General features: G+C 42.2%; 1 protein-coding gene across 2 annotated transcripts in view; it reads right to left on the reverse strand.

Moving 5' to 3' along the window:
* The window catches only part of Slc30a6 (solute carrier family 30 member 6), a 34,641-nt gene that overhangs the window by 6,694 nt on the left and 11,742 nt on the right, over positions 1–16,205 (reverse strand). Inside the window, exons 3-12 of one of the 2 annotated variants that reach the window (XM_031357779.1) lie at positions 14,731–14,815; positions 13,909–13,951; positions 12,298–12,363; positions 11,094–11,174; positions 10,628–10,663; positions 9,787–9,881; positions 8,052–8,100; positions 7,651–7,770; positions 4,267–4,369; positions 889–936 (exon numbers count right to left, since the gene is read on the reverse strand). In XM_031357779.1, the coding sequence (XP_031213639.1) occupies positions 889–936; positions 4,267–4,369; positions 7,651–7,770; positions 8,052–8,100; positions 9,787–9,881; positions 10,628–10,663; positions 11,094–11,174; positions 12,298–12,363; positions 13,909–13,951; positions 14,731–14,815 (726 nt within the window). Of the gene's footprint in view, positions 1–888; positions 937–4,266; positions 4,370–7,650; positions 7,771–8,051; positions 8,101–9,786; positions 9,882–10,627; positions 10,664–11,093; positions 11,175–12,297; positions 12,364–13,908; positions 13,952–14,730; positions 14,816–16,205 lie in introns of those variants that run through there. The other variant, XM_031357780.1, reaches the window with a different exon arrangement.

Consider the following 16,205-nt stretch of genomic DNA (forward strand, 5'->3'; position numbering starts at 1 on the left):
TTCACAATCAAAACAACATGGCCCTGATAAGAGTCTTTAATCTTCCCCCTGAAATTTCACAAGCCAGGGCTCCATCTCTGCACTGTTCTCAACATGATCTTCCAAGCTCCCACAGAACATTCCACAGAGTTCTTAACAACTAGTGGTTCTTCTAGTTCAGAGTTCCAAAGTCCTTCCACAGTCCTCCCCAAAACATGGTCAGGTTGTCACAGGAATACCCTACTATGCTGGTACCAATTTTATGGTTTTGCTTTTGAACAAGGTCCAAAAAAGGTAGATGTATTTATGACATTCACTTTCGGTATCAGGTTTCTTTTCTGAGGTGTGTATGGGAGTGTGTGTGCAAATTGGGTGTTTCCCTGGACCCTCCTATAACAAGCCTCTGTTTCAATATAAGGCCATTGAGTAAATTCCAGGGCCATGAGGACAGAGATAACAGAGATGTGCTCAGGGCCAGGATTCAGCTTGAGACACATAGCCAGCTGTGATGGAAAAAGCGGCCATTCAAATACTGATAACCAAGAACAGTGTCAACATCCAAACTAATGAGCTCTCTAACAAAGGAAAATGGCCTACAAACTGAGAATCTGGGTAGATTAGCACGTGGACTTGGACTTTTGTCTTTAGTCAAAGAGTGAGAGTTTATTCAGCTAATATGATGTCTTCCGACCATTATCTTCTATATTTTATTTCAAGTCAACTTGTCTTCTAAACTGAGCAGTTTCTTGATTTTTCTATTTTTGTCCTTACGTTATAGCTTCTACTGTTAGTGTAACACACACAACCTCTCCTAGAAGGAGATTCTACAGGTGAATATATTATACACACCCAGCCTTTTGTTTCCCTAACATAATTTTGAAAGATAATGTATTTACTATTTCAACTTACCTCTCTAATCAGTTTGTCCAACTGACCAATAACATGAGGTGGTGTTGTCTGAAAAAATAAAATAAAATAAAACATGAACGGCCTAGGGAGAAATTAACTTTGCAATAATGGTTCTGGTGTTCCCCTCACCCACAAATGAATTTCAAACCAGCCTTGGCTTTTGACATGGTCCTATTATGATTTAGGGAAGAGAGGTCTCACTGGCCTAATAACATCACTAATTGGCCCACACACATTTTGTTTGTTTGTTTGTTTGTTTGTTTTTGAGCATGCCAGGAGCCTGCCCTGGTCTTTAGAATGAAGGGTAGGACTCAGCTTCCGATGAAGGTCAAGGATGATGATCTCCAGTCTTGTAATTCTCTCTTTCTATTTTGTGCTAATAAGTTCTGTTTTCTGACTATTCTGTGGTGGAATGCTGCTGGTTTCTGGTAATAAACTCCTGTTGGCAGCAGGAGAGGATGAAGAAGGAAAAAAATGTTTAATTGCTAGGCTCTTTTCTTTCTGGCTCAAGGACCCTCTTTGGTCAGGAAAGAGGCTTAGAACTGGTTGCTTCTTCATGAATCAGAGAGAAAAGAAAGTCACTTACACAGACAATATGCACAGACACATAAACACACACACAGACACACACAGATACCCTGGTCAGGCCTAACCATCTGTCTCATCAATTCTGTGTGTTCATGCATACATACATGCATACATATATACCTACTTATATATGTATATACATACATATAGATAAACAGACATATACACATATACATTTGGATGGATGGGGAAGAGTCCCCCAAAGCGACTGCCTTATTTCTTCTGGCCTTTTTATAACTTCTTAGACAAAAGCTCTTTAGAAAATTACCTCATAAAATGTTACACAAAAGGGGGGGCGGTTACAGAAGGATGTTGATATTAAGTTCAAAGCAGTGTTTCATTCTATAAGCTCACTATAAGTTCAAAGCAACAATGTCACATAGCCTTGCTCTATCATAGTATATACCTGTGGCTTCATTCTTTGACCTGACCTAGAATGAACATTTTTCCTTGATTACAAATTTGTCCCAAGCATATTTTTTCCTTTTTTCTTTCTTTCTTTTTTTTCTTTTTCTTTTCTTTTTCTTTCTTTTTTTTTTTTTTTTAAGATTTATTATATGTGCTGGGCGGTGGTGGTACACACCTTTAATCCCAGCACTTGGGAGGCAAGGCAGGCAGATTTCTGAGTTTGAGGCCAGCCTAGTCTACAGAATGAGTTCCAGGACAGCCAAGGCTACACAGAGAAACTCTGTCTCGAAAAAACCAAGCCAAAAAAAAAAAAAAAAAAAAAAAAAAAAAAAAAAAAGAAAAAAAAAGATTTATTATATGTAAGTACACTGTAGGTGATACCCCAGAAGAGGGCATCAGATCTCATTATAGATGGTTGTGAGCCATCATGCAGTTGCTGGGATTTGAACTCAGGACCTTCAGAAGAGCAGTCAGTGCTCTTAAACGCTGAGCCATCTCTCCTGCCTCCCTCCCTCAAAAAAGCCTAGTTCTCTTCTTAGTGTAATTGTGAAGGGTCATCGGATTCAGTATTATGCAGCCTTTACTTACTGTTCTATGACGAGGAGGCACATTCTATTCTTGATTCTAACTTATTACATCTTTCTCGCAAAACAACTAAAACCATCTCTTAAATTTTCTTCTGAAAATTATTTGAAACAAAACAGGAATTCTATAAAGTCATTACTTTATCTAAATAGCATTACTTCATGAAAGTTCACCTTCATGTTGATCTGCAGGGAATCGGCCCAGTAGCAATCATTAGGGTATGTAATAGTGACAGAAAAGGCCTATCATTAGCCAGAAGCAGTCCTGGGATGAAGTCTCTAGGGACCCTGCATTCTTAGAGCTCACCCACAGCAGGTCATACAAAATGGTGGTTCATCTCCAGAAAACCCACTTGTGTACTTTCAGTGTTTCTTAGACAGCTTCTGTCATGAGCAAAAACAGATTGAGGAGAAAACTGCTGAGAGTGGGAGGGGCTCCCAGGGGGGAGCACATCTCACACACAAAGAAGCTGCTTTCTCTAGAATCCAGTGAGACCTAAGGACCAACCACCGCGGGTGAGTGACGGGCAGCTCAGTGGTTAGGCGTGTGATTACTGCTGTGGTGAGATACACCTTTAGGAGGAAGTCCCTCACGTCGAGGCCAGCCTGGTCTACACAGTGAACTCCAGGACAGCGAAGGCAATGATGAAAGCATGTCTCAAAAAGTCAAAAACAACCACGAAAAGAGCGCTTACTGCCTGTGTTGAGGACCAGAGTCTGGTTCCCTGCAGCCACAGAGACTCGTAATTGCCTATAACATCAGTTCCAGGATATCTGAATTCTCTCCTGACACCCGGGAACTCTCCCTGCACAAGGCACACGGACAGATACTCAAGCACATACACATGTAATAAAACAGCTGCGCATGGGGGCTTACAGCTTTAATGCTAGCACTGTAGAGGGAGAGAAGAGGCAGGTGGACCTCTGTGAGTTCCAGGCCAGCCTGGGCTACACAGTGAAACACTGTCTCAAAAAAAAAAAGCATAAATAAATGAATAAAGAAAGTAAAATAATAAAACAAAGTAAAAAAGAACCAACCAGCAAACTAACAAAATGTATATAAGAAATAGAAAAGTGCTGGGCAGTGGTGGTGCACACCTTTAATCCCAGCACTTGGGAGGCAGAGGCAGGTGGATTTCTGAGTTCGAGGCCAGCCTGGTCTACAGAGTGAGTTCCAGGACAGCCCAGGGGTACACAGAGAAACCCTGTCTCAAAAAACCAAAAAAAAAAAAAAAAAAAAAAAAAAAAAAAAAAAAAAAAAAAAAAAAAAAAAAAAAAAAAAAAAAAAGAAAGAAATAGAAAAGTGACATTTCATTTAGTGTATAGTACTACATAAGAATTGTGTTGTCTTTATTACTAAGACCAGGATGTACATGCACATAGTTCTAGGAAACCTGTTTATATTATTTTAATAACCAAATTGCCACTATGATGATCCAATGACAGGGAAAAAAAAGCAATTGTAAGCAGACTATGCATAAAACCCAGTGCATATTTACCCAAAGAAATGAAATATTGAAAAAATACTTAAATTGCATTATTTCTACTTAAAACATGACTAAAACAAACAATTACAAATTTATGATTGTATGTAACAGGAACATATAAGAGCATGAGCCTAAATTATCTCATGGCAGTGAAATTCCAACCCATTTCTGCTAGGTGAGTACATAGATTGCCTGGCTTCACTGCTAAAGGCTGGCTTTATCTATCTGCTGGAAGACACACCATGTTTCAAGCTAGGAAGAGAACTCGGCTCACATTAGACAAGTGTACTCAGTGAAAACAAGAGCCTCACCTGGAGAAGCACCTTCCCACTGTACACACTCATGGGATACATGGTGCCAAATGTCATCAGGGCAATGGCGATGGCTGACGCGGTGTCTACAGCAAAGTAATTACTGCAGGAAAACAGTTCACAACCTTAAATGTCAATTTACAATTTAATAATCTACCCAAAATTAATTATCAAAAACAATTCTAGAAAACAACCACAACAGCTGCTACTGTCAAGAGAGTACCGTGGAGGAGGTGGGGGGAGGAGTGGGGGGAGGGAGGGAGAGGTCGGGGGGCAACAGCACTCCAGAGAGTCAGCTTTTAGAACTCTTTCCTGTCAAACTTTAGTGGACAAATGATAATCATATCAGTGTGAGGAGAGGTAATAAGACAGCAGAGCCTTCCTTTGCTTCTCCTTTAAATGTACCTGACACCAGAAAGACTGCAGACTTAAGGAGAGACTTCAACTGATAGCCTCACAGGACTTTCATCTGTGTTTTCAGCCATTTTGCACTCAGCAATTCTTGCATTAAAAATTTCAGAAGTAGCCTGGCGGTGGCAGTGCACATTTTTAATCCCAGCAGTCAGCAGGCAGAAGTAGGCAGATCTCTGAGTTCAAGGTCAGCCTGGTCTACAGAGAGAGTTCCAGGACAGCCAGGGCTACAGAGAAACCTCTCAAAAAAGCAAAACCAACAAATCAAAAATGTCCAAGTTTCCCAGGAATATGATATGGTGACATTATAGCTGGAGGGCTGCATCACATCACTTCTGAAGCTCTCCGACCAGGACAGACCACAATGCTAACTGCTACAAGCTGGATTGGAACACTTTTACTTCCCGCTATGCTTAGCACAACACAGGAATAAGACACAGCATCTGCCACACAAGGAGGAGAGTGCACACAAGAAAACCACAGTGAGGCACTCTGTGCACTGGGCATGGCACACACCAGTACCCCAGCATTTGGAAAGTGAAAGTGGGGAAGATCCAGGGTTAACGGTCTATTTTGGCTAAGTGGCAAGTTCCAGGTCACCCTGGGCTACCTGAGACCTCCCTGTGAAAACTTAATAAATAAAGTAATAGCAATGATCAAGTACAAGTCTCTAGAGGACATTACTGACAATGAGTGTGTAACGAGGCTACCAAGGTGGGGGTAATTCAGAAAAGCTAGAGCTGGAGAGATGGCTCAGCAGTTGAAAGCAACTGCAGCTTTTCCAGAAGTCTGGGGGTTCCAGTCCTGGCACCCACATGTTGGCTCACAACGGTCTGCAATTGCACTCCCAAGACATCCAATACCCTTTTCTGGTTTTCAAGGGCACTAGGTACATACATGGTGAACAGACATGCATGCAGACAAAACATCTTACACATAAAATTTTTATTAAAAAAGGAGTTGAACTTTGAGCTGAGCAAATGATGGGAGGAGGCTATTCCAGACAGTGAAGTAACAGGGGCAAGGGGCTAAATATGATACAGAAGTGGACCCTGGGGCCCAGATGGGTGACGCTCGTAAGGTCTGTAGAGGGCTGACTGAACAGGACCCCAAGCTAAACATCTTCAATGTTTTACAAATGGATTTGAGACTGGAAAACCCTAGTGTTGATCTGGAAAGATGATGATAGCATAAATAGTAATGTGGAAAGGACCAGAGATGGATGAGAAGAAAAACAGACCAGGAGACAATTTTAGTGACAGTGATGAAGATGATGGCGGCAGACGGCAAAGAGGAGACCAATACATGCTAAGAAAGCCTGTGTATGTCTCAGGATGAGCCAGGTTTGGCTTTGGTTTGGGGAAGACTGAGCACAAAGGAACATAAAGCGGGCACTCAAGAAAGCATCGAGGCCCCTGCAAACTGGCGTGCTACAGCCAGCCCACCTCGAGGTAGACACCGCCAAGATACAGAAGCAGGGGCTCGGTGGGTATCTGCACACCTCAGTTCACAGTGGCACTAATCAGCAGCCAAAAGGGAATCATTCCAGATGTTCTCTGGCAGCTGAGTGGGTAAATAAAATGTGGGATTTAGCCTCAAAAAGGAAGGAAATAGAGATATACACAACATGGATGAACCGTGAAAACACTGCTATATGAAACAAGCCATAGGGCTGGTGAGATGGCTCAGTGGGTAAGAGCACTGACTGTTCTCCTGAAACAAGCCAGTTACAAACCATGCTTATATTGTACTTAAAATGAGAGGCAGACTGTAGAATGGTTACCAGGGAATCTGAGAAGGGGAGCAGAGCTATTAATGAAGTAAAATAGAGCTTCAGTTGGGGATGAAGAAAAAGTTCTGCGGGTGAATGGTGGATAGTAATGATGACTGTACAGAAATGTGAATGAACTTAACAGTGCCAAACTGTATGCTGTAAAATAGTTAAAATAAGAAGCAATTAAAAAAGTGTCAGGGGCTGGGCAGTGGTGGTGCATGCCTTTAATCCGAGCACTTGGGAGGCAGAGGCAGGTGGATTTCTGAGCTCAAGGCCAGCCTGGTCTATAGAGTGAGTTCCAGGATAGCCCGGGCCACACAGAGAAATCCTGTCTTGAACCCCCTACCCCTCAAAAAAGTGTCAGAGCCAGGGAAATGACATGAGTTTGAATGCTTGTCTCTCAAGCCTTATGACCTGAGTTGGATCACTAAACTCATGTAATAGGCTGGATGTGGTGATCTGCATCTGGACTGTGTCCCAGTATTCCCACAGGGAGATGGAGGCAGAGATGGAGTGTACATCACCAGGAGCCCATGGCTAGCAAGCCTGGAGCATGCTGCACATGTGAGAGACACTGGAAGGTGAGCATGGGCTCCCAAAGCTGTCTTGACTGCCACACACACAAAGTAATATCAATAAAGAAATGATGCACTGCCTTGGAATTCAACATACATCTGGTTAGAAACAAAGATGTGGAAAATACTCTCAGAGGCAGTAAAAACATAATTGCCTGCGACTTTTCAGGAGAAGTATGTAAAAAGGAATAATAAAAACTAAGAAGCCATTATACTACACATCTCTGTTTAAAGGATAAGTTAGTCAGAGAATTCAGCTGTAAGATGTTGGTCTAAAAGCAGCTGTAATATATATTTTTAGAAAGCTTTACTTTTCTTCAGTTGCTTCTGGCCTCATCTTGCTCTCCCAGCAAGAGCAGTTTCCACTGCCTTCCGCCTCACTTGGCCAGCCAGCAGTAGGAATTAGAAATCATTTTCTTGCCTTCGTTGTAAGTTGTGGTGAGAAATACTGAGGCCTAATTCCCTTAGTTTTCAGGTGGAAATACTTGAGGCTAAGACCTGACCTAGTTACATAAGTCACAAGCAAAACAAGATAGAAGCCTGACCCCCAAACCATATTGTCAATGCCCTTAAAGTCAGGTCTTGGGCATCAAAACACATCTGACAGCAATACAATATACTCACTTAATTTCAATCAGCATGTATGTTATACACAGAGCAAACGCCCCAGCAAGATCAATCAGAACAAACGGATTCATGCGGGGCAAGAAGATACTGCTGAGTCCTGGAATAAGGCCACACAAGCTGCGGAAGACCAAACAGAGTTCATTAGCATCCACATGACACTGATGAAAGCATATTACAGGTAAGGTGCACTGTACTTCTCAGACAGCAAGGATTCAGGGACAAAGCTCTGCCAATGTACAGAATTCCTGTGTCATCAATTAAAAAGCCAAGAGAGACTGAGAACGGAACTGAGCAGCTCATGCAGTGACCTGAGCTGCAAATCCAAGCCTCTATGGTAGAGGCACTGCTCAGGAACTCTTGTTAAATTATACAAGTCAGAAAACTCCAGCACATCTTACCTGCGACTAAGGTCTGCCACATGCTCCTGAAGCCAGCTCGTACTAGCAGCTTTAAGGAGAAAATACTTAAATTATCTATATAGAAAAATAAAACCATCACTTGAAACATGAGTTCTTTCATTTTAAAACTAAGTTTGGCAGTGACCTTGTAACATGGCACAGGTCAAGGCATCTTAAATCTCCAGCTTCTCCCTTTCTCATGACAAGAACTAAGTCTGAAGCACTTTCGTCTTTGGTGCACCGTTGACTGGAAGGAGTGAGTACTTGCCACACTACAGTGTTTTTAATGTCACCTTTCAGGGATGTGAGATGGCTCTAAGTGCGACCCTTCAGGCCCATATGATGGAAGAAAAGAAGTGACTCCAAGTTGTTCTCTGACCTTTATGCCTCCATGTACGGCTCTCCTTGCAAATCTATATATTCTTAAAAAAACCTTAAAAGTTTTTATTCTATATATATTTTTTGTATATATAAAGAATGGGTTCCAGATCATGTCAATTATCCTTTCAGCTCTCAGAAAGCCAGGAATGCATCTAGGGACACCCAAAGATACCGACAGGGACTGTCCCTTGACAAATTGCCTCCAAACTCAAAAGGCATTCATCCTAGGGCTATGGACACTCATTCTGTAACAAGACTATGTTGTAAGGAGATTGGCAAGCTCTCTACAGAACACTGGCACAGCACTACAGAGAAGGCAGTGATACCAGAACATCTACCTTCAAGTTCTAGCTCAGCCTGTGACCAGGAGAGTGGCCATTGGCAAATGACTTAACCTTCGAACGCCTTAGTGTAAAATGAGGATAATAAAGTATCTGCTTCAAGGACTATGCGGAGATCAGTAAGGACCTATCACTCGTAGCTTCTCACTGAGACAGGTAGTTTGTCTTCCTAATGCCTGTGAGATTGGTGGGATACAAGTGAGCAAGTCACAGAACTCTCCCCACTATCTGCTGTGTTGCTCAAGTCCAAAGACCTAAAGAACATTATCTATCTGTGTCCCCTGCTTCAATGCAGCTCTGTGTACCCACTCACGTCTCCATCTGTTAACGCTAAATCCTTTGTTGGTTAATGAGATTCCAAATCACTAAAGGTTTTGAATACAATCAGCAATTTACACCGACAAAGTTGAGAAACTGCCTAAAAGAGATACCTTTCATTTGTTTTGTTGGAGGCAGGGTCTCACTAAGCAGCCATGGCTGGCCTGTGCCCTGTGTAGCACAAAGTGGCTTGAAACTACAATCCTCCTGCCTCAGTTTCTCATGTTCTGGGACTGCAGGGATATGCCACCATGCCTAGATAAAACTGTAGATGTTCATATGCCACTTAGTTCAAAGCCAGTTCACTGGCTTTTATAGATTCTTTCCAGTGTTTATTAGTGAGATGAAATTCTGTGCAATCTTCCACATAGACTTCCGAAGCTAGCTTGTGGGGCAGGGGCAAGACTTTAACCCCAGCACTCGGGAGACACAGGCAGGCGGATCTCTAAGTTCAAGTCCAGCCTGGTCTACAGAGTGAGTTCTAAGAAAGTCAAGGCTATACAGGGAAACCCTGTCTCAGAGAACAAACAAGCAAGCAAACACTTGAGAAACTTTGGACTAGCTCTTCCTTCTCTGTTAAATATATTTCTCACAGATTTACAAGTTTATGAAAAAAGAAAGCACCAGTTTTTATAAGAATATTTTTAATTAACTGCAAGCTAAAATGAGCAAACAACAACAAAAAAATAACATACCTTCAGAGACATAAGCAAAAGGCTTATTCCGAATAGAAAGCATCGTGAACAGGTTGAAAGAAAGTGCCACAAAAGTACCAACTAACAATCTTCCCCTAGAAAGACCAAAACATCCCCTTCAATGTTTTTGTGATAATTCCAATCTATAATTTCATATGTGGAAAGAATGAGGAAAAGGGAGGATCTATCCACCTTAAGTCTGCCAAACAGAATCCAACTTATTTTCTAGTTACCTAGCTCATGTCTTTCTTGCCTGCTGCTGCTCTGATTTATACAGGACTGCATAGGGTCTTTTACCATCATCAGGGTTTTCTCATGTATAATTTTACTGCTATGGATTTATACAAGTGTTAATGAAGTTGTGCCAGCATACTGGACAAGTCAGGCATGCCTCAATTAACACACAAGGCTTGCAGAGTTGCCAAGCAGTGGGTGATAAGCACATTCTTTTCTACAGGCAGCAAGGAAAGATCTGGGGTCAAATGTGAAACCACAAGCACTAGAGGGAGCTGTCTAGCGTGCTGACCTCTGAAGTTACACTTCAGTGTAACTGAATCCTTCCAGTGCCACTACAAAGGTGAGAGGGAATCCTGGGATTTGGAGGCTTTCTTCCTCAAAGGCCAGTGATAAGATACAGGGCTGGACTCTCAACTCTAGTGCTGGACAAAGTAATAATGGAGCAACTAAAAACTGGAATCAAAATTAACAGAAAATCACCCCTGCCCCATAAAATCTTTGCCTGGAGATAAAAGTCAGTGGTAGAATATTTCCATAGCATCATGATGCCCTGAGATTAGACTGATCCCAGAGCTGTGAGAAATAAATAAATAACCCATCTTACGTGTGTATCTCAGGCTGCTCCAAAAAGCGTTCTGCACTAGAAGAAGAAAAATACATCAAATAAGTTATATAAATTATAAAACTAAAAACATATATTACTATATATTATTATAAATATATAATTAATTTACCCTAGAGTTCTTAAAACTATTTAGTGGTGATGAGGCCAGGAGTGTAACAAGTTATTCTCAATATGTAATGTCGGCATTTCTCTACCAAGCGCCCCCTTCCCCCCCATTTCAATGGCCTGGTAAGGAAGCTTACTCAACCCATGCCAGGCTGAACCTATCTCTTCCATTCAGATTCACATGACTGGAGTTAGTATTACCAAAGGAAGACATTATTCTACCAGAGCTTTGACACTGCCCACTGTAATCTGCATACTATTGAAACCATTATGTCTCACTGGATTCTGTCATATTTCTAAGTGCCATGGATGAGACTGACCATAATACATAAAAATGTACCTTTCCTTTAGTATAAAGAGGGCTCCCAATTGTGCCAAGACAGTAGAAGCAAATACAGCCAGGACTTCTAATCTTTCAAACCTGAAATCAGATTATTAGTTAGGATACCAAAATTCTTCAATTAATAAACCAGGCTTCCTAGAGCATGTATACATTCCATTACTCATTGTGGGACTCACACCTGGCTGAGAGAAGGGTGGGGAAATGCTGGGGGGATGGTGGGGGAGGGCTGAGGGAAGGCTGGTCTACACAGTGACCCTATTTTAACTGCTCCCCCAAAAGTTTCCTTATTGAAGTACAATTCTTTTTTTTTTTTTTTTTTTGGTTTTTTTCGAGACAGGGTTTCTCTGTGTAGTCCTGGCTGTCCTGGAACTCACTCTGTAGACCAGGCTGGCCTCGAACTCAGAAATCCGCCTGCCTCTGCCTCCCAAGTGCTGGGATTAAAGGCGTGCGCCACTACCGCCCGGCTGAAGTACAATTCTTACTTAAAATTTCTTTCTCGACTCTGGAACGAGTTCATGTTTTCTAACACATCACTAGAGTCTCCTCTAATACAAGAAGTACAGCTTTCAACACTCAGACATTTCTATAACTACACACAGAAGCTTCAAGGTTTTATTGGCTCATTACTAAATCCAAAGTCTTACTACAGAAATTTATCTCCATCAATGCAAAATATGGAAATATATTATACACTTACAAAATTCACTTGTTAAAATCCTTCAGACTTCTTATGACTAAAGAGCATTTTGAAAATATTAAAAAACTTAATGAAATCAACATTTTTAGTATACATTCACTGAAGTGTTAGAACGTGCTAACATTCACAAAATATGAACCAAATGAACATGGACATTTTAATATAATTGCTGTTTTTAGTAACTATCATTTCTAAACTCAGTTCTTAGAAATTTTTATTTACTTATTTTTTGGTTTTTCAAGACAGTGTTTCTCTGTATACAGTCCTGGCTGTCCTGGAACTGTCTCTGTAGACCAGGCTGTCCTCCGAGAGTTGGGATTAAAGATATGCACCACCACTGCCCAGCCAGAAGACATTTCTTATATACATTCTCTACTTAATAACCTCATCACTAAGCAGGTGGCATTTATTCACTTTTATTTTCCAGAAATATACGGCCAGCCCTCTTATCATTATTATTGTAATAGCAGTCATTTAGCAGAAAATAAAATAATTTGAACTTACCCAAACGAATAGGCAGGGCTAGGTTTCCTCATCATTACCCAGTAGCTTATTAAACATGTTATTAAACTAAAGAAAAACAAACTGCATTAGAAAGTAGAGCCAGAAATACTTGTAGAGACTAGTGAAGCAGTTTTTTTTTAAAAAAGGGTTTATTTTTCCTGTTTGTGTGTGTGTGTGTGTGTGTGTGTGTGTGCACGCGCGCGCGCACACATGTCTGCACACAGGTGCCTGTGGTGATGGGAAGATGGTGGTGGATCTTCTGGAGCTGAAGGTACTGGTGGCTGCAAGTCTGAAGGCTACCTGGGGATTTCTCTGTGTCAATCTCAGCTTACAGCCCTCAGGTCCCAGTGCATCACTGAGGAGTCAGGGCAGAACTCAAGCGGGCCAGGAACCTGAAGGCAAGCTGACGCAGAGGCCAGGAGTGCTGCTTACTGGCTTGTTCTCCATGGCTTGCTCAGCCTGCTTCCTTATACCTGCTTGGGGTGGCCCCACCCACACTGCACCCTCATCATTTACTAAGTAAGAAAACGCACTAACGACCCGCCTATAGGCAAATCCTATGGAGGCATCTTCTCAAATGAGAGGCCCTTTTTCCAAATGACTCTAGCTTATGTCAGCCGACATGAAACCAGTCAGGAAGAATGGTAGCATCGTGTCCCTGTGTCAGGGCTACTTGAGGAGTATGGACCAATGACTATCAACCTGACAACATAAGATGGGTTATGTGACGAACAGACAGGTCTATGGTGTGTGTAAACTGGACAAAGTATCGACTCACACTGAGCTGGTGAATCAAGACAGTGCCAGAGTTCATGACCCTACGCAGAAAGGCATGCGACTTAAAACTTAGGAATAAACTGTTTATTTCTGGACTCCTCGCCCTAGATTTTCAGACTGCAATTGGTGAAACCACGGATAATGGAGACTACAGTAAACACTATAATGAGCTTGTCAAAGACAAATAAATTCAGAGGACTGACTTTATGTGATTTACTTTCCTTCCCAGTTATTCATGTGTATTTATGTGTACACGCAAGCACAGATGATCAAGGAGGCCAAAGCGGTCAACAGTGCTGAAGCTGGTGTTAAAAACCTAGTGTGAATCACCTGGCATGGTGCTGGAAACCAGGTGGGTCCTCTGAAGATGAGTACTGGGCCTTAACTACCAAGCCAGCTCTCGAGCTCATTCTCTGTGATTTTAAGCATACGACACCATTTTATTTTCATCCTTCAGAATCATTCTGCACTTTCCATCAGCGTGCCTGCATCCTCAGTACATGTCTGGACATTCGCCTTTCTGCTGTTATACCAGAGGTTCTTGCCATTTGTGCTGTCTATTTCTATGATTTTTTTTTTTCTTTTTTGTTTTTTCAAGACAGGGTTTCTCTGTGTAGCCCCGGCTGTCCTGGAACTCGCTCTGTAGACCAGGCTGTCCTGGAACTCAAGAGATCCACCTGCCTCTGCCTCCTGACCTCTGGGATTACAGGCTTTTATAGGATAAATTTACTTATTTCAGTAATTACCTTCCTTTAAGTAAAGGAAGCTTAATAGACTTAGTACTATAAATCCTTGTCTATTGTCTTTAAAATTGAAAGATTTTAAAAAACTTACCTAAAGAGATCAAAAATGGTGAGGTAGGTATAAGCAGTTAGTGCTGCAGAACAACAGAAAGACTCATTAAAACCCTGCTTGACCCAGCCTTTTATGTGTGTATGTGTAACCTGAGTGAGTTTATAAGCAGCATGCTCACACAGGAGCCTGAGAGAAGCAGAGGGTGTTGGCCCTCTGGAAACAGTACTGATACTGGTGCTGAGAATTGAACTCAGGTCTTCTGGAAGACTGAAAGCATTTCTTTCTTTCTTTTTTCCTTTCTTTCTTTCTTTTTTTAAAAAAAGATTTATTTATTTTATTTATATGAGTTCAGTGTAACTATCTTCAGACACACCAGAAGAGGGCATTGGATCCCATTACAGATGGTTGTGAGCCACTATGTGGTTGCTGGGAATTGAACTTTAGGACCTCTGGAAGAGCATCCAGTGCTCTTAATCTCTAAGCCATCTCTTCAGCCTCTCAGAAACTATTTTCAAGAGGAGGCCAGCAGCATGGGTAAGGGTACTTACTACCATGTCTGACATCCTGAGGATCCCTAGAACCCACATGGTGAAAGGAAAGAACTGCTCCCAGGGCCACCAGGCCAGGGTGGCACCATCTACAGTGGCCTGCACCCTCCCCCACTGATTACTAATTAAGAAAATAGCCTACTGGCTTGCCTATGGCCCAGTTTTATGGAGGCATTTTCTTAATTGGGCTTCCATCTTCTCAGATGACTCTAGCTCATGTCAAGCTGACAAAAAATTAGCTAGCACATACACCTTTATTTAAATCAAAATCAAAAGTGAGGCTGGGCTCATAATAACCAAAGGGGCAACATACCTATGCTGTTGGTAGAGCTGCACCACATGAGCAGGAAGCCAGTGCACAGCACGTTGATTGCACCAAAAAGAAGTATCTTCCAGGACTGTGGGAGGGAAAATCCATTCCCATTTATACAGTGTGGACGGAGATCACCACATCTGTTTAAGCTGCTTAACTCACACCAATGAAAAGCACATTCAGGCCAGGCAGTGGTGGCTCATGCCTTTAATCCCAGCACTTGGGAGGCAGAGGCAGGTGGATTTCTGAGTTGGAGGCCAGCCTGGTCTACAGAGTGAGTTCCAGGACAGCCAGGGCTACACAGAGAAACTCTGTCTTGAAAAAACCAAAAGGAAAAAAAAAAAAAAAAAAAAAAAAAAAAAAAAAAAAAAAAAAAAAAAAAAAAAAAAAGAAAAGCACATTCACAAATACAACTTCTAAAAGCTGTCAGGTTTCCTCCATCTAAGAAAACTGTCATAATTGGGCTACCTCAGGCAAGCAGGAAGGTCACTCAGAGTAGCCTAGGCAGCATAGCAAACCCTGTCAGAGACAACCCAACCAAAATGTAAATTCAAAAATAACTCTCTGATGAAAGCTGTTTACTCAACAAGTATCTATGCCAGGCATTATTTTAGGCATGAGAGTAAAGCAGAGAACAAAACATGGACTTACCATGTAGGCAGAACAACAATAAACAAGTATTTAGGTTAATGGTAATAAGTACTAGGAAGGAAAATAAAAAGTGGGTCACGGAGCTGTGCAGTGGTGGCGCACGCCTTTGATCCCAGCACTTGGGAGGCAGAGGCAGGTGGATTTCTGAGTTCGAGGCTAGCCTGGTCTACAGAGTGAGTTCCATGACAGTCAGGGATATACAGAGAAACCCTGTCTCGAAAAACCAAACCAAACCAAAACAAAAAAACCAAAACCAAAACCAAAAAACAAACAAAAAAGAAAAAGAAAAAAAAAAAAAAGAACGTACTCATGTGAGGATCAAGGGACTAAACCAAAATGAAAAAGATTTAAAATTTTTCAGATTTAACATCTGGAAGAGTATCCAGTTAATACACAAATGACTGAGGATCAAGGTCCAGTCCTAACCGTGCTATGACTGAAATGCCCATTAGCCAACCATGGGGCGTGGAGGAGGCCAAGTTCCACAAAGGAAGCAGAGGTGGGAGGGTTAGGGCTTGAGTCTCAAATACAGTCACCAACACACAGGTAATGAAAGCCAGGAGAGCAGACAGCACTCATAGGAGCCCACACTCCACAGAGCAGAGGGAAGGGCCCACACCCCACAGGGCAGAGGGAAGGGCCCACACTCCACAGAGCAGAGGGAAGGGCCCACACTCCACAGGGCAGAGGGAAGGGGCTCACACCCCACAGGGCAGAGGGAAGGGCCCACACCCCACAGGGCAGAGGGAAGGGCCCACACCCCACAGGGCAGAGGGAAGGGCCCACACTCCACAGGGCAGAGGGAAGGGCCCACACTCCACAGG

This window comes from Mastomys coucha, unplaced genomic scaffold, assembly GCF_008632895.1.
Source record: "Mastomys coucha isolate ucsf_1 unplaced genomic scaffold, UCSF_Mcou_1 pScaffold6, whole genome shotgun sequence".
In the NCBI taxonomy this organism is placed as follows: Eukaryota; Metazoa; Chordata; class Mammalia; order Rodentia; family Muridae; genus Mastomys; species Mastomys coucha.